This window comes from Salmo salar, chromosome ssa11 (assembly GCF_905237065.1).
Source record: "Salmo salar chromosome ssa11, Ssal_v3.1, whole genome shotgun sequence".
Taxonomy (NCBI): Eukaryota; Metazoa; Chordata; class Actinopteri; order Salmoniformes; family Salmonidae; genus Salmo; species Salmo salar.
In genome coordinates, this window is record NC_059452.1 from 51513173 (window position 1) to 51537400 (window position 24228).

General features: G+C 45.6%; 1 protein-coding gene and 1 pseudogene across 1 annotated transcript; one reads left to right on the top strand and one right to left on the bottom strand.

Annotated features, from left to right (window-relative positions):
- The first annotated feature begins 587 nt into the window (after window positions 1-587).
- LOC106591458 (chymotrypsin A-like) lies at window positions 588-1726 on the top strand (annotated as a pseudogene).
- A 7445-nt stretch (window positions 1727-9171) lies between these two features.
- On the bottom strand, window positions 9172-14592 carry agrp (agouti related neuropeptide). Its single transcript, NM_001146677.1, has 4 exons — window positions 14554-14592; window positions 13070-13323; window positions 12747-12844; window positions 9172-9691 (listed from the first exon to the last, which is right to left on the bottom strand). The coding sequence occupies exons 2-4, from the start codon at window positions 13206-13208 to the stop codon at window positions 9500-9502; spliced, it is 429 nt and encodes a 142-aa protein (NP_001140149.1). The 5' UTR covers window positions 13209-13323; window positions 14554-14592; the 3' UTR covers window positions 9172-9499.
- Between the last annotated feature and the right edge of the window lie 9636 nt (window positions 14593-24228).

Genomic DNA, 24228 nt, shown 5'->3' on the forward strand with positions numbered 1-24228 from the left:
GTCGGGCACTGATGCTGGGCGACTAGGCCTGGCTCGCAGTCGGTGTTCCAAATCACCCCAAAGGTGTTTGAGGGGGTTGAGGTCAGGGCTCTGTGCAGGCCAGTCAAGTTCTTCCACACCGTTCTCGACAAACCATTTCTGTATGGACTTCGCTTTGTGCATGGGGACATTGACATTGTCACGTGAAAGGGCCTCTCCAAACTGTTGCCACAATGTTGGAAGCACAGAATCTTCTAGAATGCCATATCATGCTGTAGCGTTAACATGTCCCTTCACTTGAACTAAGGGGCCCGAACCATGAAAAACAGCCCCAGACCAGTATTCCTCCTCCCTCCAAAAAAAGTGGAGTTAGTACTATGCATTGGGGCAGATAGCATTCTCCTGTCATCTGCCAGACCCAGATTTGCCAAACCCAGCGTTTCCACTGCTCCACAGTCCAATGGCGGCGAAGTTTTACACCACTCCAGCTGACGCTTGGCATTGTGTATGGTGATCTTAGGCTTGTTTGCGGCTGCTCGGCCATGGAAACCCATTTCATGAAGCTCCCGACTTACAGTTCTGTGCTCTGACGTTGCGATTTTGTGAGCATGGGGACCCATGTGTCCTCAGTATGCGTCGCTAAGTCCAACGATGACTTCCCCGGTGGCATGAAGTGTGTGACCTCTGGCTGGGGTCTGATCCGCTACAACGGTAACCAATCACTAGCTGAGTCCAACGATGACTTCCCCAGTGGCATGAAGTGTGTGAACTCTGGCTGGGGTCTGATCCGCTACAACGGTAACCAATCACTACAGCTTTCTATCAAGATCTTCCAATCACCAGAGGTCTCATTGTAAAGTCAGACAAACCTTTTCTTGACTAGCAGCATGTTCGGGTTTAGTTGAAAGATTCTGTTTCAATTGGCTCAGTCTATTTGAAAAAGTATGTTTCAGTTGGCTTTCCGTTGCAAGTAGTCTTTTAACGATGTGAGAAATATGGCGATTGGCTGGACGGTTTTGTAGCGCTACCTGACCCTTGGTGTTCTCTGGTTCCATCCTCCTACTCCCCCACCACCACCCCTCCCCTGCTGACCAACTCCCTACCCTGCTGCAGCAGGCTGCTCTTCCCCTGCTGACCAAGGCTCAGTGACAGAAGTTCTGGAGCTCCAAGATCACCAACCTCATGATCTGCACTGGAGCAGATGGTGCCTCTTTCTGCGTGGTGAGCCAATCATTCACAAGTTCATTGTTCCGTTCCCTTAGACCAATCAGAAGAGATGTAAATCCCCACCTGGAGGCACCAGTTAAATCAGGGATGGGCAACTCCAGTCCGTGGGGGCCTGATTGGTGCCAGCCCCTAGCACACAGACATGACTCCATTAATCAACTAATTATGGACCCCAGTTTAAAATACAATTAGTTGAATCAAGTGTGTTAGCACCAGAGACTAGGGCCAGGGAAAACATGTGACACCAATCAGGACCCTGAGGACTGATGTAGCCCATCCCTGAGATAAATCCACCAATGGGATGCTCGTCTAAAAACTGTAACTAAATTAATGTAGATATTTTTGTGTTTCCTGCAGAGTGACTCTGGTGGCCCCCCTGGTCTGTGAGAAGGCTGGTGCCTGGACCCTGGTTGGTATTGTGTCCTGGGGCAGTGGAACCTGCACCACCACTATGCCCGGAGTGTACGCCCGCGTCACCGAGCTCCGCTCCTACATCGACCAGACCATTGCCTCCAACTAAGGTTGGTATAAATGTCGGACCATGGCTGCCATGTAATACCAGCAGTACTATGTTCACTTCCTGTTTCATATTGAATAGAGATCTAAAACTGAATTCAACTTCCTTTGTTTTGTTCCTCTTTGATGCTATCTAGATTTGTTAAAGGTCCAATGCAGCTGTTATTATGTCAATATCAAATCATTTCTGGGTAACATTTAAGTAACTTATTGTAATAGATTTCCATGAAAATGTTTTGCAAAAATAGCTTTTTTAGCAAAAAAACAAAACATTTCTCAAGCAATCGTTTTTCTAGGACCGACTGGGAGTAATCTGAGTGGGAGGGGAAAAGTGAAAACTAGCTGTTATTGGCAGAGAGGTTTGGAACTCTCTTTATTATTGGTCTATTAACCAATTTACCGCAAGGTGATGTCACCATGGAAAGCCGAAACTCCCGCCCATACAAACCTGCTGATTAGAAAGTCCTGTGGTAGATTGTATTTTCAACCAGCAACTATCAGGAAATAACATTGATAAACAAATGTCACACTTGTACAGTGTTAGTTTCATCAGCTGTTATACAGTATGATATAAAACACAGGAATAACAAAATGTTGAGTGATCTGGGCCTTTATGCCTTTGAACTATTTTTTTAAGCCTATAAAACTTTTCTTCACAAAACCTCTTCAGGGTGAAATAATAACCTCATCTGGCCTCAAAGGTCCCACAGACTGATAAACAGACCCAAATCCTCCCTCTCAACCTCCTGAGACTGCAGCCCACAGACTGATAAAGCAACAGACACAAATCCTCCCTCTCAACCTCCTGAGACTGGAGCCCACAGACTGACAAAGCAACTGACACAAATCCTCCCTCTCAACCTTCTAAGACTGCAGCCCACAGACTGATAAAGGATGACTGAGGACTAGTAGAGACAGACAGTATGACTGAGGACTAGTAGAGACAGACAGTATGACTGAGGACTAGTAGAGACAGACAGGTACGACTGAGGACTAGTAGAGACAGACAGTATGACTGAGGACTAGTAGAGACAGACAGTATGACTGAGGGCTAGTAGAGACAGACAGTATGACTGAAGATTAGTAGAGACAGACAGTATGACTGAGGATTAGTAGAGACAGACAGGTATGACTGAGGACTAGTAGAGACAGACAGGTATGACTGAGGACTAGCAGAGACAGACAGGTATGACTGAGGACTAGCAGAGACAGACAGGTATGACTGAGGACTAGTAGAGACAGTCAGGTATGACTGAGGACTAGTAGAGACAGACAGGTATGACTGAGGACTAGTAGAGACAGACAGTATGACTGAGGACTAGTAGAGACAGACAGTATGACTGAGGACTAGCAGAGACAGACAGGTATGACTGAGGACTAGCAGAGACAGACAGGTATGACTGAGGACTAGTAGAGACAGACAGTATGACTGAGGACTAGTAGAGACAGACAGGTATGACTGAGGACTAGCAGAGACAGACAGGTATGACTGAGGACTAGCAGAGACAGACAGGTGTGACTGAGGACTAGCAGAGACAGACAGGTATGACTGAGGACTAGCAGAGACAGACAGGTATGACTGAGGACTAGCAGAGACAGACAGTATGACTGAGGACTAGTAGAGACAGACAGGTATGACATTGGCCTATTAGAGACAGGCAGGAATGACTGAGGACTAGCAGAGACAGACAGGTATGACTGAGGACTAGCAGACACAGACAGGTATGACTGAGGACTAGCAGAGACAGACAGGTATGACTGAGGACTAGTAGAGACAGACAGGTATGACTGAGGACTAGTAGAGACAGACAGCTATGACTGAGGACTAGTAGAGACAGACAGTATGACTGAGGACTAGCAGAGACAGACAGGTATGAGTGAGGACTAGCAGACACAGACAGGTATGACTGAGGACTAGTAGAGACAGACAGGTATGACTGAGGACTAGTAGAGACAGACAGCTATGACTGAGGACTAGTAGAGACAGACAGGTATGACTGAGGACTAGTAGAGACAGACAGCTATGACTGAGGACTAGTAGAGACAGACAGTATGACTGAGGACTAGCAGAGACAGACAGGTATGACTGAGGACTAGCAGACACAGACAGGTATGACTGAGGACTAGCAGAGACAGACAGGTATGACTGAGGACTAGTAGAGACAGACAGGTATGACTGAGGACTAGTAGAGACAGACAGCTATGACTGAGGACTAGTAGAGACAGACAGTATGACTGAGGACTAGCAGAGACAGACAGTTACCGACCCAGAGCCAGTTACCGACCCAGAGCCAGTTACCGACCCAGAGCCAGTTAGTGACCCAGAGCCAGTTGCCGACCCAGAGCCAGTTGCCGACCCAGAGCCATTTGCCGACCCAGAGCCAGTTAGTGCATTTATCTTAATAAGATACTGTAGGTAGGTGGGACAACCACATATCTCAGTAAGTACACTTTTCCTCAGTAAATTAGCAATCAGCAAAGTCAGAGCTAGTAAAGAGGGAAGTCATGTGTGAGTGTTGTTTTTTGTGGGGGGGAGATGAGGAGGTGGTTTGAGGGGGGTTCTGGGGGATTATTGAAGATACACTGAAGAGGCGGGGTTTCAGATGTTTTCAGAAGATGGGCAGGTACTCTGTTGTCCAGGTTCAGGGGGAAGATGGACAGGGACTCTGTTGTCCAGGTTCAGGGGGAAGATGGACAGGTACTCTGTTGTCCAGGTTCAGGGGGAAGATGGACAGGGACTTTGTTGTCCAGGTTCAGGGGGAAATGGACAAGGACTCTGTTGTCCTATCTGCAGGGGGAAGATGGACAGGGACTCTGTTGTCCAGCTTCAGGGGGAAGATGAACAGGGACTCTGTTGTCCAGGTTCAGGGGGAAGATGAACAGGGACTCTGTTGTCCAGGTTCAGGGGGAGATGGACAGGGACTCTGTTGTCCAGGTTCAGGGGGAAGATGAACAGGGACTCTGTTGTCCAGGTTCAGGGGGAAGATGAACAGGGACTCTGTTGTCCAGGTTCAGGGGGAAGATGGACAGGGACTCTGTTGTCCAGGTTCAGGGGGAAGATGAACAGGGACTCTGTTGTCCTAGCTTCAGGGGGAAGATGGACAGGGACTCTGTTGTCCAGCTTCAGGGGGAAGATGAACAGGGACTCTGTTGTCCAGGTTCAGGGGGAAGATGAACAGGGACTCTGTTGTCCAGGTTCAGGGGGAAGATAGACAGGGACTATGTTGTCCAGGTTCAGGGGAAGCTGGTTCCACCATTGGGGTGCCAGGACAGAGAAGAGCTTTGATAGGGCTGAGCGGGACCTGATCCCCCATAAGGTTGGGAGGACCAAGAGACCAGAGGTGGCAGAATGAAGTACTCTGGTTGAGGTGCAGGGTTTGTTCATAGCCTGGAGTTAGGGAAGGGACAGTTTTTCTCGCTGTTTCGTAGGTAAGTACCATGCATGGTCTTGTAGTGGATGCGAGCTTCGACTGGAAGCCAGTGGAGTGTGCGGAGGAGATTCGTCAAGCCCCTATGTGTCCTGATCAAAAGTAGGGCAATATAAATAAATAGGGTGCTGTTTGGGATGTAGACTCTTACTGGCCGTGAGATCATCAAATCAAATTCTATTGGTCACATACACATGGTTAGCAGATGTTATTGGTCACATACACATGGTTAGCAGATGTTATTGGTAACATGGTTAGCAGATGTTATTGGTCACATGGTTAGCAGATGTTATTGGTCACATGGTTAGCAGATGTTATTGGTCACATGGTTAGCAGATGTTATTGGTCACACACACATGGTTAGCAGATGTTATTGGTCACACACACATGGTTAGCAGATGTTATTGCGAGTGTAGTGAAATGTTTAGTCAGTTAAGAACAAATTCTAGTTTAGGTTACAATCAGAGCATCAAGAGTGTGCTGTGTGTATCAATCAATCCAATGTATTTATAAAGCTCTTCTTATATCAGCTGATATCTCAAAGTGCTGTACAGAAACCCAGCCTAAAACTCCAAACAGAAAGCGATGCAGGTGTAGAAGCACGGTGGCTAGGAAAAACTCCCTAGAAAGGCCAAAACCTAGGAAGAAACCTAGAGAGGAACCAGGCTATGAGGGGTGGCCAGTGCTCTTCTGGCTGTGCTGGGTGGAGATCATAACAGAACATGACCAAGATGTTCAAATGTTCATCGATGACCAGCAGGGTCAAATAATAATAGTGTAGTGCTCTCTCCTTTTTAACAACATTAGCTAATCAACTTGGGAGACTCCCGAGTGGCGTAGCGGTCTAAGGCACTGCATCTCAGTGCTAGAGGCGTCACTACAGACCCCGGTTCTATCCCGGGCTGCATCTCAGTGCTAGAGGCGTCACTACAGACCCTGGTTCTACCCCGGGCTGTATCACAGTGGTCTAAGGCACTGCATCTCAGTGCTAGAGGCGTCACTACAGACCCTGGTTCTATCCCGGGCTGTATCACAGTGGTCTAAGGCACTGCATCTCAGTGCTAGAGGCGTCACTACAGACCCTGGTTCCATTCCAGGCTGTATCAAAACCAGCTGTGATCGGGAGTCCCATAGGTTTGGCCGTGGTAGGCCGTCATTGTAAAATAAGAATTTGTTCTAAACTGACTTGCCTAGTTAAATAAAAAACTGAGGCCAAACATTGTCTTCCCATAAACCACCTGGGTTCAAATACTATTTTAAATGACTGAACTTACCAGGCTTAATGGACAACAGAATAGTTACAAAAAAAGGCAAACCCTGTCCAACCAGCACTTCCAGACAGGCTAGATTAAACGCTCAAAGGTATTTGACAGATATCAAATCATGTTTGAACCCAGGTTTTATTGAGAAGAAGATGCTGAGGTAGTGAGGGTGTCAGCTGGTGGCCTACAAAGCCCAGGGAGACACAAAGCATAAAGACTGCCTTGTTGACTCCCCACATCAGACCTTGGTGTCATGTGAAGAGAACCAGTAGGGATACGCCAGGGAAATACCCAGAGTCATTGTCTCAGAGTGTTAGAGAATACCCAGAGTGGTTGGTCTCAGGGTGTTAGAGAATACCCAGAGTGGTTGGTCTCAGGGTGTTAGAGAATACCCAGAGTGGTTGGTCTCAGGGTGTTAGAGAATATCCAGAGTGGTTGGTCTCAGGGTGTTAGAGAATAACCAGAGTGGTTGGTCTCAGGGTGTTAGAGAATACCCAGAGTGGTTGGTCTCAGGGTGTTAGAGAATACCCAGAGTGGTTGGTCTCAGGGTGTTAGAGAATACCCAGAGTGGTTGGTCTCAGGGTGTTAGAGAATAACCAGAGTGGTTGGTCTCAGGGTGTTAGAGAATACCCAGAGTGGTTGTCTCAGGGTGTTAGAGAATACCCAGAGTGGTTGGTCTCAGGGTGTTAGAGAATAACCAGAGTGGTTGGTCTCAGGGTGTTAGAGAATACCCAGAGTGGTTGTCTCAGGGTGTTAGAGAATACCCAGAGTGGTTGGTCTCAGGGTGTTAGAGAATACCCAGAGTGGTTGGTCTCAGGGTGTTAGAGAATACCTTTAGAGGGTAGTGGTGTTGACCATTAAAGGGCAGTAGCGTGGACCTTTAAGGGGCAGTAGCATTGACCTGTAAGGGGCAGTAGCGTTGACCTTTAAAGGGCAGTAGCGTTGACCTTTAAGGGGCAGTAGCGTTGACCTTTAAGGGGCAAAGGTGTTGACCTTTAAGGGGCAGTAGCGTGGACCTTTAAGGGGCAGTAGCGTTGACCTTTAAAGGGCAGTAGCGTTGACTTTTAAGGGGCAGTAGCGTTGACCTGTAAGGGGCAGAGGTGTTGACCTTTAGAGGGTAGTGGTGTTGACCATTAAAAGGCAGTAGCGTTGACCTTTAAGGGGCAGTAGCATTGACCTTTAAGGGGCAGTAGCGTTGACCTTTAAGAGGCAGTAACGTTGACCTTTAAAGGGCAGTAGCGTTGACCTTTAAAGGGCAGTAGCGTTGACCTGTAAGGGGCAGAGGTGTTGACCTTTAGAGGGTAGTGGTGTTGACTATTAAAAGGCAGTAGCGTTGACCTTTAAAGGGCAGTAGCATTGACCTTTAAGGGGCAGTAGCGTTGACCTTTAAGAGGCAGTAGTGTTGACCTTTAAGGGGCAGTAGCATTGACCTTTAAGGGGCAGTAGCGTTGACCTTTAAAGGGCTGTAGCGTTGACCTTTAAAGGGCAGTAGCGTTGACCTTTAAGGGGCAGTAGCGTTGACCTTTAAGGGGCAGTAGCGTTGACCTTTAAAGGGCAGTAGCGTTGACCTTTAAAGGGCAGTAGTGTTGACCGTATGGCTCCGGTCCAGACTAGTGTATTAGGCTGCCATTTAGTGGAGATATCACCTAGTATATGATGTAATGAATCATCACAGTGTCAGTATGTTTATGAAAGCCAAAGGAGATATCACCTAGAGGCTGCCATTTAGTGGAGATATCACCTAAAGGCTGCCATTTAGTGGAGATATCACCTAGAGGCTGCCATTTACTGGAGATATCCCCTAGAGGCTGCCATTTAGTGGAGATATCACCTAGAGGCTGCCATTTAGTGGAGATATCACCTAGAGGCTGCCATTTAGTGGAGATATCCCCTAGAGGCTGCCATTTAGTGGAGATATCACCTAGAGGCTGCCATTTAGTGGAGATATCACCTAGAGGCTGCCATTTAGTGGAGATATCACCTAGAGGCTGCCATTTAGTGGAGATATCCCCTAGAGGCTGCCATTTAGTGGAGATATCCCCTAGAGGCTGCCATTTAGTGGAGATATCACCTAGAGGCTGCCATTTAGTGGAGATATCACCTATAGGCTGCCATTTAGCGGAGATATCACCTAGAGGCTGCCATTTAGTGGAGATATCACCTGGAGGCTGCCATTAGTGGAGGTATCGCCTAGTATATGATGTAATGAATCATTGTCATTTGAAATGTCAGTTCAGAGACCATTTTGCTTTTCTATGGCACAAAAAATATTTTTTTTATTTCATTTTTATTCATAAGATACAATAAATTACTATTTGCACTGATTTCTTAACTTACCTAGAGAGAGTGTTTGACTTTCAAAATAATGGCTGCCAATTGAATACAATTGTTTTTAATATAAAAAAAAAAAAGGTGTTTCCCTATTATGGAATTTCCATGAAAAACAAAATGTATTGTCAACTACAGGTATTTAAAAATATATAATTCATTATGAGAGTTTGACATACTGAAGGCTTAACCACGTACAAGAACACGATAACCTCTGCTACACAATTGAACTACTGTTAAGACTCTGGGCACATGATGAACATACAGAACCTGATTCACTATTTAAAATCAATAAACAAAACTTTAAATATCAACTTTTGATTTGACTAAATGTAAGTATTTTACTTACTGGTCTCTTTAAAGGAATATGTTCACAGTTTTTTTTTATTAAATAATTTACCCCCCCCCCCCAAAAAAAAAATCTAGGCCAATTTTTTGGACAATTATATTGCCTTGTTTAGAGATTGATTTGTCTTTTGACTTTCATTGAACGATAAATGTACACCCAACGTAACATCCATCTAACCTATCGAAAAAAAATACAAAATAACACAACCAGAGATAACATCAAGAAGAAAATACAACGTAACAAGTATCCTATAGGCCCCACCTCATGGAGATGCATCCTGGGATGTATAGAGTCTGTGTTTGCGTGCTCGTAAAATCAGGCCTTGCGGATATGGATTAGATACTGACTGTAGACTGGCAGAGAAGAGGGCCCACCGTGAGAGGAGGGGCCGTAGAGGGTTGCTAGGAGTGTTAGGGGCGCCTGTGAGCTCCCGTGCAGGCCGTCCGACGGCAGTAGCAGATTGACCCAAACATTCGAGGGTAACGGGTATCACAGGGGTCGCAGCAGGGCAGCGTGTTACCCAGACAGGACTGCTGGTGGGGGATACAGCGACGGGGAGAACGCATGGCTCTGCTCTGCAGCTGCACCGCCTCAGCAACATCCTGGTAGATGGACAGACAAGACAGAACACAGACAGGACTGCTGGTGAGGGATACAGCGATGGGGAGAACTCATGGCTCTGCCCCCGCAGCTGCACAGCCTCAACCTCAGCCTGGTGGAATGTAAGAAACAGACAGTTAGCCTAGTTCGAACCAGAACGAGCCAGAGGGCTGGAGCCTCTGTTTCTATAGCGTGAGGCAGCTTGATGTTGCTTTGATGTACAAGTACAGCCCCTGGACAGAATGTTAGACAGTAGACACCACACATACAGACAGACAGATGGACACACACACACACACACACCCATGTTTGTTTTACTATTCTTGTGGGGACCAAACAACTGATTCCATTCAAAATCCAATTTTCCCAAACTCTTAATTTAACCCTAACCTTAACCCCTAACTCCTAACCCTAACCTTAACCCCTAACTCTAAACCCCTAACTCCTAACCCTAAACCTTAACCCCTAACTCCTAACCCTTAACTCCTAACTCCTAACCCTAACCCCTAACTCCTAACCTTAACTCCTAACCCTAATCCCTAACTCCTAACCCTTAACTCCTAACCCTAACCCTAACCCTAACCCTAACCCTTAACTCCTAACCCTAACCCCTAACTCCTAACTCTAACCTTAACTCCTAACCCTAATCCCTAACTCCTAACCCTTAACTCCTAACCCTAACTCCTAACCCTAACCTCTAACTCCTAACCCTAACCTTAACTCCTAACTCCTAACCCTAAACCTTAAGCCCTAACTCCTAACCCTAAACCTTAACTCCTAACCCTAACCTCTAACTCCTAACCCTAACCCCTAACTCCTAACTCCTAACCCTAACCTTAAATCCTAACTCCTAACCCTAAACCTTAAGCCCTAACTCCTAACCCTAAACCTTAACTCCTAACACTAATTCCTAACTCCTAACCCTAACCCCTAACTCCTAACCCTTAACTCCTAACCCTAACCCTAACCCTTAACTCCTAACCCTAACCCCTAACTCCTAACTCTAACCTTAACTCCTAACCCTAATCCCTAACTCCTAACCCTTAACTCCTAACCCTAACCCCTAACTCCTAACCCTAACCTCTAACTCCTAACCCTAACCTTAACTCCTAACTCCAAACCCTAAACCTTAAGCCCTAACTCCTAACCCTAAACCTTAACTCCTAACCCTAACCTCTAACTCCTAACCCTAACCCCTAACTCCTAACTCCCAACCCTAACCTTAACTCCTAACTCCTAACCCTAAACCTTAAGCCCTAACTCCTAACCCTAAACCTTAACTCCTAACACTAATTCCTAACTCCTAACCCTAACCCCTAACTCCTAACCCTAACCTCTAACTCCTAACCCTAACCTTAACTCCTAACTCCTAACCCTAAACCTTAAGCCCTAACTCCTAACCCTAAACCTTAACTCCTAACCCTAACCTCTAACTCCTAACCCTAACCCCTAACTCCTAACTCCTAACCCTAACCTTAACTCCTAACACTAATTCCTAACTCCTAACCCTAACCCCTAACTCCTAACCCTTAACTCCTAACCCTAACCCTAACCCTTAACTCCTAACCCTAACCCCTAACTCCTAACTCTAACCTTAACTCCTAACCCTAACCTTAACCCCTAACTCCTAACCCTAACCCTTAACTCCTAACCCTAATCCCTAACTCCTAACCCTTAACTCCTAACCCCTAGCTCCTAACCCTAACCCCTAACTCCTAAACCTAACCTTAACTCCTAACTCCTAACCCTAACCTTAACTCCTAACTCCTAACCCTTAAGCCCTAACTCCTAACCCTAAACCTTAACTCCAAACCCTAATTCCTAACTCCTAACCCTAACCCCTAACTCCTAACCCTAACCCCTAACTCCTAACACTAACCCTTAACTCCTAACCCTAATCCCTAACTCCTAACCCTTAACTCCTAACATTAATTCATAACTCCTAACTCCTAACCCTTAACTCCTAACTCCTAACTCCTAACACTAATCCCTAACTCCTAATCCCTAACTCCTAACTCCTAACTCCTAACTCCTAACCCTAACCTTAACCCCTAACTCCTAACCCTAAACTAACCTTAACCCCTAACTCCTAACCCTAACCCCTAACTCCTAACCCTAACCCCTAACTCCTAACCCCTAACCCCTAACTCCTAACCCTAACCCTAAACTAACCTTCACCCCTAACTCCTAACCCTAAACTAACCTTAACCCCTAACTCCTAACTCCTAACCCTAACCTTAACCCCTAACTCCTAACCCTAAACTAACCTTAACCCCTAACTCCTAACCCTAAACTAACCTTAACTCCTATCCCTAAACTAACCTTAACCCCTAACTCCTAACCCTAATATTAACTCCTAACTCTAACCCCTAACTCCTAACCCTAATATTAACTCCTAACTCTAACCCCTAACTCCTAACCCTAATATTCTCCTAACTCCTAACCCCAAACTAACCTTAACCCCTAACTCTAACCCCTAACTCTAACCCCTAACTCTAACCCCTAACTCCTAACCCTAATCTTAACCCCTAACTCCTAACCCTAACTCTAACCCCTAACTACTAACCCTCATCTTAACCCCTAACTCCTAACCCTAATCTTAACCCCTAACTCCTAACCCTAAACCTAACCCTTAACCTAACCGCCTAAGCCTAAAACAACACACCAGCGAAGTGTTCCCACGGCGAAGTGTCTGAATGTTCCTTGTGTTACTATCCTTGTGAGAATGTCTGGTCTCCATAAGTACACAGTAGTAAAATCTAAACACACTGGTGTTCTACAGCGAGTGGACAAAACATTAAGGACACCTTCTTAATATTGAGTTGCACCTCCCCTATGTCTCCTCCACTTCATCTACACTGGCTGAAGTGGCATCGATAAGAGATCAAAGCTTTCACCTGGATTCACCTGGTCAGTCTATGTCGTAGAAAGATGTTTCGTATACTCAGTGTACATCAACACACATGATGTTCCAGTCGTAACAACATTTTAAAGTGATGTACACATTGCACGCTGTCATACACAATGAGTAAATGATTAAATAGTATATTGATCCACCTCATCGTAGGATTCCATGGCCATCAGAAGCTCCTCCTCTTCCTGCTCAGACTCTGAGCGGAAACCAACAGGATCCCCTCTAGAGAGAGAGCCTTTACCTGAGGGAGGAACGAAGGTCAGTTCCTCAATCAATCAATCAATCAATCAATCAATCAATCAATCAATCAATCAGAATGGGATCATTTCCTAGAGGCAGAATGACTTCAATCAAAACATTAGCTGACTAACTGATTGATCCAGCTTTCTGGAACAGTCCCCAGTTCTTTCTCACCTGGACAGTAATCACCGTCTACCTAATTACAGCAAATGCAAAAATAACAAACCGATATCTGAAAGGAAGGAGTCCTCGGTGTGTCTGAGGCTGGGATGGGAGTCCTCTAGACGAATGTTTCCATGAACCAGTCCTGTAGCCAGCTGGATCAGGCACAGGGTCCAGCAGTATGGGAATACTGAGATGACCATGCTGATGCAACAAAGCGCTTCACTGACTGCTGTTTCGCTGACTGCTGTTTCACCGACTGCTGTTTCACCGACTGCTGTTTCACCACCGACTGCTGTTTCACCGACTGCTGTTTCACTGACGGAAGAGAGCTTATGAAGAGTCATACATAGATGGGGGTTATGTCATTACAGTTAAATCACTTTGGTTTTAAAAAAAGTCAACTCAGTTGGTTTGCCTAAAATCATTGAAAAATGACATTCATTCTAAATGTTTGAGGTATTCTACACGGTCTCTTTTTTTTTTTTACAAAATGTACAAACATACTTAAATATCAAATCATTATGTTTGAGCTTTTTAACCGTAATACATTGCAAAACAGCCTATTTGATTGTGATTACAAGTGATCTGTAGAGATCTGAGAGAGTTGCAGATATTGTCATACTTTATCCTCAAGCATGGTAACTGTTGGAACATCAGAGAACACACACACACACAGACCACAACAGCAGTTACATTAGACAAAGTGTCCAGTTGTTTGCGCTGGGCTGAATCTCAGAGGAACATGCAGTATTAGATATTAGTCAAGTCACATTTGTTTTGCGTGTGCGTGCGTGCGTGCGTGCGTGCGTGCGCGTGTGCGTGTGCGTGTGTGTGTGTGTGTGTGTGTGTGTGTGTGTGTGTGTGTGTGTGTGTGTGTGTGTGTGTGTGTGTGTGTGTAAGAAAGAGCGAATAAGGGAGAATTAGAGTGGCAGAGAACAAGAGAAAGAAAGAAAGAGACAGAGAGAGAAAGAGAAAGAGAAAGAGAGATACCGAGAGAGAGACAGAGAGAGAGAAAGAGAGGGAGACAGACAGAGAGACAGACAGAGAGAGAGAGACAGAGATAGACAGAAAGAGAGACAGATAGAGATAGAGAGGCAGAAAGAGACAGAGAGAGAGACAGAGAGAGATAAAGAGAGAGAGAGAACTGAGAGAGATAGAGACAGAGTTAGAGGCAGAGAGAGAAAGAGATGGAGAGAAATAGAGACAAAGAGAGAGACAGAGAGAGACACAGAGAGAGATACAGAGAAAGAGAGACAGAGAGAGATAGAGAGAGAGAGAGAGACACAGAGAGAGAGATACAGAGAGAGAGAGGAACAGAGAGAGAGAGACAGAGAGAGACTGAGAGAGACACAGAGAGAGAGATACAGAGAGAGAGAGACAGAGAGAGAGAGACAGAGAGAGACAGAGAGAGACAGAGAGAGAGACAGAGAGAGATAGAGAGAGAAAGAGACAGAGAGAGAGACACACACAGAGGGAGACAGAGAGACACAGAGAGAGAGACAGACAGAGAAACACACAGAACAGCTATTGGGTTGTTCTGCTCACCTGTGGCTCCGTGGACTCCTGTGTCTGTGAGTGATCCTCCCATGGTGGGACCAAGAGTCTTTTTATAAATATGTCCTGAGAAGGGAAGGAGGGAGGAGGTATGGAGGGATGTGTGAGGCCAGCCCACAGCAGCAGCTACATGGGGAGGATTGAAGAGGAGGAGGAGGAAGAGGAGGAGTGCTCACATTCATGGGCCTTTTCTCAATTGCAAAAACCCTGCGTCCTCTCTTCTCTCTACTCGTCTCCTTATCAAAACCCATTGGTGGAGAAGGTGAGAGGGGTGGGAGTATGCAATTGATAAAAGCATAACGTTGCCTAGCTCTCTTCAGCCCCGGGTCGTAGTCATTAGCGCTTTGCAATGGATAATGAAAATGAGTGTTTCTTATTGGACAAGTTTAGGTAGTCCCTCCCTGTTTCAAAACAATTTTTTTCTAGCTTGGTTCCTAGTGAATAGGAGAGCAGTGGGCAGAAGGAGTGGTCATAGAGATAGTCAGTGTGGCCTCCCTGACTCCTCCCTGACTCCTCCCTGACTCCTCCCTGACTCCTGCCTGAATCCTCCCTGGCCCCCCCCTGAATCCTCCTTATGGACATGTTAGTGTCTATAGTTTCTCTATAAATCATTATGGACAGGTTAGTGCCTATAGTTTCTACATAAAGCATTATGGACAGGTTAGTGTCTATAGTTTCTCTATAAATCATTATGGACATGTTAGTGTCTATAGTTTCTCTATAAATCATTATGGACAGGATAGTGTCTATAGTTTCTCTATAAATCATTATGGACAGGTTAGTGTCTATAGGTTCTCTATAAATCATTATGGACAGGTTAGTGTCTATAGTTTCTCTATAAAGCATTATGGACAGGTTAGTGTCTATAGTTTCTCTATAAATCATTATGGACAGGTTAGTGTCTATAGTTTCTACATAAAGCATTATGGACAGGTTAGTGTCTATAGTTTCTCTATAAAGCATTATGGACAGGTTAATGTCTATAGTTTCTCTATAAAGCATTATGGACAGGTTAGTGTCTATAGTTTCTCTATAAATCATTATGGACAGGTTAGTGTCTATAGTTTCTCTATAAATCATTATGGACAGGTTAGTGTCTATAGTTTCTCTATAAATCATTATGGACAGGTTAGTGTCTATAGTTTCTCTATAAATCATTATGGACAGGTTAGTGTCTATAGTTTCTCTATAAATCATTATGGACAGGTTAGTGTCTATAGTTTCTCTATAAATCATTATGGACAGGTTAGTGTCTATAGTTTCTCTATAAATCATTATGGACAGGTTAGTGTCTATAGTTTCTACATAAATCATTATGGACAGGTTAGTGTCTATAGTTTCTCTATAAAGCATTATGGACAGGTTAGTGTCTATAGTTTCTCTATAAAGCATTATGGGACAGGTTAGTGTCTATAGTTTCTACATAGAGCATTATGGACAGGTTAGTGTCTATAGTTTCTACATAAAGCATTATGGACAGGTTAGTGTCTATAGTTTCTCTATAATTCATTATGGACAGGTTAGTGTCTATAGTTTCTACATAAATCATTATGGACAGGTTAGTGTCTATAGTTTCTCTATAAATCATTATGGACAGGTTAGTGTCTATAGTTTCTACATAAATCATTATGGACAGGTTAGTGTCTATAGTTTATCTATAAATCATTATGGACAGGTTAGTGTCTGTAGTTTATCTATAAATCATTATGGACAGGTTAGTGTCTATAGTTTCTCTATAAATCATTATGGACAGGTTAGTGTCTATAGTTTCTCTATAAATCATTATGGACAGGTTAGTGTCTATAGTTTCTCTATAAATCATTATGGACAGGTTAGTGTCTATAGTTTCTCTATAAAGCATTATGGACAGGTTAGTGTCTATAGTTTCTCTATAAAGCATTATGGACAGGTTAGTGTCTATAGTTTCTCTATAAAGCATTATGGACAGGTTAGTGTCTATAGTTTCTCTATAAATCATTATGAACAGGTTAGTGTCTATAGATCCTACATAAATCATTATGGACAGGTTAGTGTCTATAGTTTCTCTATAAATCATTATGGACAGGTTAATGTCTATAGTTTCTCTATAAATCATTATGGACAGGTTAGTGTCTATAGTTTCTCTATAAAGCATTATGGACAGGTTAGTGTCTATAGTTTCTCTATAAAGCATTATGGACAGGTTAGTGTCTATAGTTTCTCTATAAATCATTATGGACAGGTTAGTGTCTATAGTTTCTCTATAAATCATTATGGACAGGTTAGTGTCTGTAGTTTCTACATAAAGCATTATGGACAGGTTAGTGTCTATACACACCAATAAGACTGAAATACTGTGGTTTTCTACACAGGATTGGTAATTAACATACATGTTTAAACGACTTAACAGCCTTGCATTGTATTTAGATTTTTTTGAATGGGCACTATGCATAATATAAAGATGTTTACTATGCATAATATATAGCCTAATGAATGGACACTATGCATAATATAAAGATATTTACTATGCATAATATATAGCCTAATAAATGGGTACTATTCATAAAATAAAGATGTTTATGTAAGGGCTGTCTGAAGAGAGAGTGGACCAAGGTGCAGCGGAGTTAGTGTTCATCATTAGAATATTTAATAAAGAAAGAACACTATACAAACAAAACAAGAAAACTGACAGCCAAACAGTCCTGTCAGGTGCAAACACTAACAGAAGCATAGAAAAAGGAACATAGAACGCCCACCCAATGTAACACCCTGGCCTAACCAAAATAAAGAACAAAAAACCCCTCTCTATGGTCAGGGCGTTACAGTACTCCCCCCCCCAGGTGCGGACTCCGGCCGCAAAACCTGACACTGAAGGGGAGGGTCTGGGTGGGCCTTCTTACGGCGGCCTCTTAGGTGGCGCACCTGGCCGCGCCGAAGGTCTGGTGGGCGACCCTGACTTCGCCCGGCTGGCGGGCGACCCTTGTTGCGCCTGGCTGGCGGGCGGCGATGGCTGCACCCGGCTGGCGGGCGGCGATGGCAGATCCGGGCAGGCGGGCCACTCTGGCAGATCCGGGCAGGCGGGCCACTCTGGCTGATCCGGGCAGGCGGGCCACTCTGGCAGCTCCGGGCAGGCGGGCCACTCTGGCAGCTCCGGGCAGGCGGGCCACTCTGGCAGCTCCGGGCAGGCGGGCCACTCTGGCAGCTCCGGGCAGACGGGCCACTCTGGCAGCTCCGGGCAGACGGGCCACTCTGGCAGCTCCAGGCAGACGGGCCACTCTGGCAGCTCCGGGCAGACGGGCCACTCTGGCAGCTCCGGGCAGACGGGCCACTCTGGCATCTCCGGGCAGACGGGCCGCTCTGGCGACTCCTGACTGGCCGCTCTGGCGACTCCTGACTGGCGGGCAGCTCTGGCGACTCCTGACTGGCGGGCAGCTCTGGCGACTCCTGACTGGCCGCTCTGGCGACTCCTGACTGGCGGGCAGCTCTGGCGACTCCTGACTGGCGGGCAGCTCTGGCGACGCCTGACTGGCGGGCAGCTCTGGCGACTCCTGACTGGCGGGCAGCTCTGGCGACTCCTGACTGGCGGGCAGCTCTGGCGACTCCTGACTGGCGGGCAGCTCTGGCGACTCCTGACTGGCGGGCAGCTCTGGCGACTCCTGACTGGCGGGCGGCTCTGGCGACTCCTGACTGGCGAGACCCACTGGAGGCCTAGTCCTGGGAGGTGGCACAGGACGGACCAGGATGGGGAGACCCACTGGTGGCCTGGTCCTAGGAGGAGGCACAGGACTGACCAGGATGGGGAGACCCACTGGAGGCCTGGTCCGTGGAGCAGGCACAGGACTGACCAGGATGGGGAGACATGCAGGAGGCCTGGTTCTGGGCGCAGGCACAGGATTGACCAGGATGGGTAGACATGCAGGAGGCCTGGTTCTGGGCGCAGGCACTGGTCCTGAAGACGCACTGGAGGTCTAGAGTGCACGGCCTGCACAACCCGTCCTGGCTCGATGCCCAATCGGGCTCTCCACGCGTACTGGGGACACCGTGCGCTTTACTGCATAACACGGTGCCTGACCAGTACTACGTTGCCTCCTGTAAGCACGGGGAGCTGGCTCAGGTCTCCAACCTGACTCTGCCACACTCCCCGTGTGCCCCCCCCAAAAAAAATGTTTGGGGCTGCCTCTCGGGCTTCCTTCCCAGCCGTGTTCCCTCAAACCGTTGCCGTTGGTCCTTCTTTCCTGCTGCCTCCACTCTTCTGAGTGCCTCTACCTGTTCCCATGGGAGGCGATCCCTTCCGACCAGGATCTCTTCCCAAGTGTAGGATCCCTTGCCGTCCAGGATGTCCTCCCATATCCAGTCCTTTCTCTCCCTGGTCCAGGATCCTTGCTCCTCCTGGCGCTGCTCCCTCCTCCGCTGCTTGGGCCTTGTTTGGTGGGTAATTCTGTAAGGGCTGTCTGAAGAGAGAGTGGACCATGGTGCAGCGGAGTTAGTGTTCATCATTAGAATATTTAATAAAGAAAGAACACTATACAAACAAAACAAGAAAACTGACAGCCAAACAGTCCTGTCAGGTGCAAACACTAACAGAAACATAGAAAAAGGAACATAGAACGCCCACCCAATGTAACACCCTGGCCTAACCAAAATAAAGAACAAAAAACCCCTCTCTATGGCCAGGACGTTACAGTTTACTATGCATAATATAAAGATGTTTACTATGCATAATATATAGCCTAATGAATGGGTACTATGCATAATATAAAGATGTTTACTATGCATAATATATAGCCTAATAAATGGGAAATACAAGAATTCTCTAATCCAAATGATTTTGTATTAAATCCATTGCTTCAACATCAATGAAACTCCTAATAGCAGCCTTCCAGGTAATGAACAGGAAGTACACCTTTACCATGTTCAAATAAATGGCAAATACATTTACCGTTTACGTGCTTCTGATTGGTGAACGTAACAAATGTACTGTTCCCAGAAGTGTTCTTCATTGATGTGGTTATTTACAAGGCTTCAATCAAGTCATCAGTCAAAAACAAGGGATTCAGCACAAATGGAACCCTATTTCATATGAAGTGCACTGCCTATGACCAGTCAAATGTAGTGCACTAAACAGGGAATAGGTTGCCATTTTGGGATGCACCTTTGTTTTTGGATTGTTGACTTGACCTCACTCTGTGTGTACGTACTTTAGTCTTGACTTAATGTGCACATAAGAAAAACCCTTCATGGACACAACAAAAACCCTTCATGGACACATAACAAAAACCCTTCATGGACACATAACAAAAACCTTTCATGGACACAGGAAACATAATAGTTTTCTATGTGAGCATTAACTAGTCGGCTGCTAAATGGAAGAACCTGAAAGTAGGGTCACTCTCCTCTTTAACATGATGCCATCACAGATCTTCTTTAATGGAGGTACAGTGGGCTCCAAAATTACTGGCACCCCTGACTGGCAATGCACAAACAATACTTAAAATAATATAAACAATATAATTATAGAGATAAACTCAAAATAACAACATGTGAGAAATACTGTATTTTATTAATGTTTCAATGTGTCACGCCCTGACCTTAGAGATCTTATTTATTCTCTATGTTTGGTTAGGTCAGGGTGTGACTCGGGTGGGAATATCTATGTTTTCTGTTTCTTTGTTTTTGAGCCGAGTGTGGTTCCCAATCAGAGTCTATCGTTGTCTCTGATTGGGAATCATGCTTAGGCAGCCTGTTTTCCACCTGAGTTTTGCGGGAGGTTATTTTCTGTTTAGTATACTGTTACCTGACAGAACTGTTGGCTTTTCGTTTTGTTACTTTGTTCGAGTGTTTTTTGATCAATAAAAATCATGAACACTTTCCACGCTGCGCTTTGGTCCACTCATTCCGACGAGAGCCGTTACAGAACCTCCCACCAAAAACGGACCAAACAGTGTGGCCAGGAGAGTTGGACATGGGAGGACATCCTGGATGGCAAAGGATCCTGGACGTGGGAGGAGATCCAGGCCGGATGGGATCGCCTCCAATGGGAACAAGTGGAAGCAGCGAGGGAGGAACAGCGACGAGATTGGGAGTCACGGCAACGACGGAAGCACGAGAGGCAGCACACGGGGAGATTGGCGGAGTCAGGGTTGAGACCTGACAACTCCCCGTGCTTACCGTGGGGAGCGTGTGACCAGTCAGGCACCGTGTTATGTGGTGATATGCACTGCGTCGCCAGTGCGCCTTCACAGCCCAGTTCGTCCTGTGCCAGCGCCCCGCACTTGCCGGGTTAAAGTGAGCATCCAGCCAGGACGGGTTGTGCCAGCTCTACGCTCCAGACCTCCAGTGCGCCTCCACGGCCCAGTATATTCTGTGCCAGCTCCGCGCACCCGGTCTCCAGTGCGTCTCTCCAGTACGCCCATTACCCAACCCCTCCTATATAGACACATTACCCAACCCCTCCTATATAGACACATTACCCAACCCCTCCTATAGACACATTACCCAACCCCTCCTATATAGATACATTATCCAACCTCTCCTATATCCAACCCCTCCTATATAGACACATTACCCAACCCCTCCTATATAGACACATTACCCAACCCCTCCTATATAGACACATTACCCAACCCCTCCTATATAGACACATTACCCAACCACTCCTATATAGACCCATTACCCAACCCCTCCTATAGACACATTACCCAACCCCTCCTATATAGATACATTACCCAAACCCTCCTATATAGACACATTACCCAACCCCTCCTATATAGACACATTACCCAACCCCTCCTATATAGACACATTACCCAACCCCTCCTATATAGACACATTACCCAACCCCTCCTATATAGACACATTACCCAACCACTCCTATATAGACCCATTACCCAACCCCTCCTATAGACACATTACCCAACCCCTCCTATATAGATACATTACCCAAACCCTCCTATATAGATACATTACCCAACCCCTCCTATATAGACACATTACCCAACCCCTCCTATATAGACACATTACCCAACCCCTCCTATATAGACCCATTACCCAACCCCTCCTATAGACACATTACCCAACCCCTCCTATAGACACATTACCCAACCCCTCCTATATAGACACATTACCCAACCCCTCCTATATAGACACATTACCCAACCCCTCCTATATAGATACGTTATCCAACCTCTCCTATATCCAACCCTTCCTATATAGATACATTACCCAGACACACAATATGTTGTAGATGCTGGATCATCATTAATAAGTCGCTGATTACGGTTGGCTTGTGTAGCACTTAATGTGAAGGGAAATACCCAGAAGTCATTGCTTTTCATTCATTTGACCTCACGGTAACTAATGACTCTCAACATAGTTGTTCAGTACTTCACAGAGCTTGCTCTGACGTCTGATTCCATAAACCGTTTGTACTGGAGGGGTGTTCATGTAAGCAAATATAGTTTGTTTTTAACGTGTCACTTATCGAGATGATTGTTTATAGTATTTGTAATAATGCATAACAATTCTCAGAAGGCCTAAAGGGTAAGCATAGAATATTTTGCATAGGTCTATGTGTAACAATCTATTATAAAAAATAAAGAATACTGCTTTATTTTATTAGGTAAACAGGAAGTACCAATTAAACCTGTTGTTATTATGATTCAATATACTTCTCAGTAAATGTTTTGAAAAACATCAATTTAGTACCATCCATTTCTCGACCTGGTCCCTTTTTGGTATAATGTACGTAGTAGCATAGCTCATTCAGATGTAATATACTCAGAAGGGGACTGATAGGGTGGGGCTTGATGCATTTCCTGGAATTGGTGAATCGCCATAACCTTTTCAAATACATCTCACAACGTATCTTGTTGAACCCCTGTATTGCCTTTAGGGCCATATTTAATTTAATAGATTTGTTATTTTAAGTAATGTTTCATAGAACATGTTTAATGGGAATTCCTGGCAGTGGTTATTCATGGTGGTTAGCTTAAGTCAGTACGGAAGTGACAAATGAAAGCAATCAATCATCAATTTGGATGATGGTATACAGTAGGTCAACCAGTGTGGGGGGGGGCTGGAGGCCTGGGTCTAATGAGCATCAGCATGGGGGGGGCTGGAGGCCTGGGTCTAATGAGCATCAGCATGGAGGGGGGGGGGGGGGTTCTGCTTAGTGGAAAGGGGTACAGTAGAACTATGCATTAACATTTCCATGTTGAGAAATATTCCACAAAATGCTATGATGCTAATGGAGATACTTAAAGGCCCAGTGCATTCAAAAAAACCTGTGGTTTATACAGTATTTCCACACTATGAAGACCTCAGAGTCCGAGCCTCGCCCCGATGGTCATGCAGAGAATGATTCTAGCTCCGATGGGAGTGACATTTTTGGAGAAAGTGGATCCCTTCCTTTTGACTGATCCATATGAAGTTTTTATTTCCGCTCAGAGGGAGTAGGCACTTTGCGTCACGTACCTCGGGACAAGACCTGTGACTCCGGAGTACTGGGGTGGTGTTAAAGAGGTGTTAAAGAGATGCTGGCAACGAGGCCCTTTATCTACTGACCTAGAGTCAGATGAAGCCCTTTATCTACTGACCCAGAGTCAGATGAAGCCCTTTATCTACTGACTCAGAGTCAGACGAGGTCCTTTATCGACTGACCCAGAGTCAGATGAGGCTCTTCATCTACTGACCCAGAGTCAGATGAGGTTCTTTATCTACTGACCGAGAGTCAGAGTCCCTTTATCTACTGACCCAGAGTCAGATGAGGTCCTTTATCTACTGACCCAGAGTCTGATGAAGCCCTTTATCTACTGACCCAGAGTCAGATGAGGCTCTTTATCTACTGACCCAGAGTCAGATGAGGCTCTTTATCTACTGACCGAGAGTCAGATGAGGCTCTTTATCTACTGACCCAGAGTCAGATGAAGCCCTTTATCTACTGACCCAGAGTCAGATGAGGCCATTTATCTACTGACCCAGAGTCAGATGAGGCCCTTTATCTACTGACCCAGAGTCAGAGTCCCTTTATCTACTGACCCAGAGTCAGATGAAGCCCTTTATCTACTGACCCAGAGTCAGATGAAGCCCTTTATCTACTGACCCAGAGTCAGATGAAGCCCTTTATCTACTGACCCAGAGTCAGATGAAGCCCTTTATCTACTGACCCAGAGTCAGATGAAGCCCTTTATCTACTGACCCAGAGTCAGAGTCCCTTTATCTACTGACCCAGAGTCAGATGAGGCCCTTCATCTACTGACCCAGAGTCAGATTAACTCGTGGATACAATTTTCATGTTTCTGTGTCCAGTATGAAGGAAGTTAGAAATAGTTTCGCGATCCAATGCTAACTAGCGTTATCGCAGAGACCGGAGTCTATGGGTATCTGCTAGCATGCTTTTCAATGCTAGCAGATACCCATAGACTTCCAGTCATAAAAGTCACGTACGTGTTCCGACACTACAGGACAGAAGTTGGCAGATTGGCGGTATCGACTTCAGACGAGATCGGTGACAGGTCGTAGAGCAAAACAGAGAACACCACCGTGTTTGTGAGTCTCATCCATTGTGGGGGTCATAATAATTTTTTTTATAGGCTAAACCGTTCGGACGCTACAGAAGTTTTTGTGAGAAGACTGAATTTCCTGGTCTGACAAACACCACTCTAGTTCTGCCTGTCACGTCCTGACCAG

Bases quoted from the DNA above. Each gene is read 5' to 3' on its own strand.
- agrp (NM_001146677.1), bottom strand. From the start codon at position 13,208: ATGGTCATCTCAGTATTCCCATACTGCTGGACCCTGTGCCTGATCCAG. The intron at 12,845-13,069 runs GTTTGTTATTTT...TTCCTCCCTCAG, and splicing joins CTCCTTCCTTTCAGATATCG to GTAAAGGCTCTCTCTCTAGA. The intron at 9,692-12,746 runs GTGGATCAATAT...TCCATCTACCAG, and splicing joins CCATGGAATCCTACGATGAG to GATGTTGCTGAGGCGGTGCA.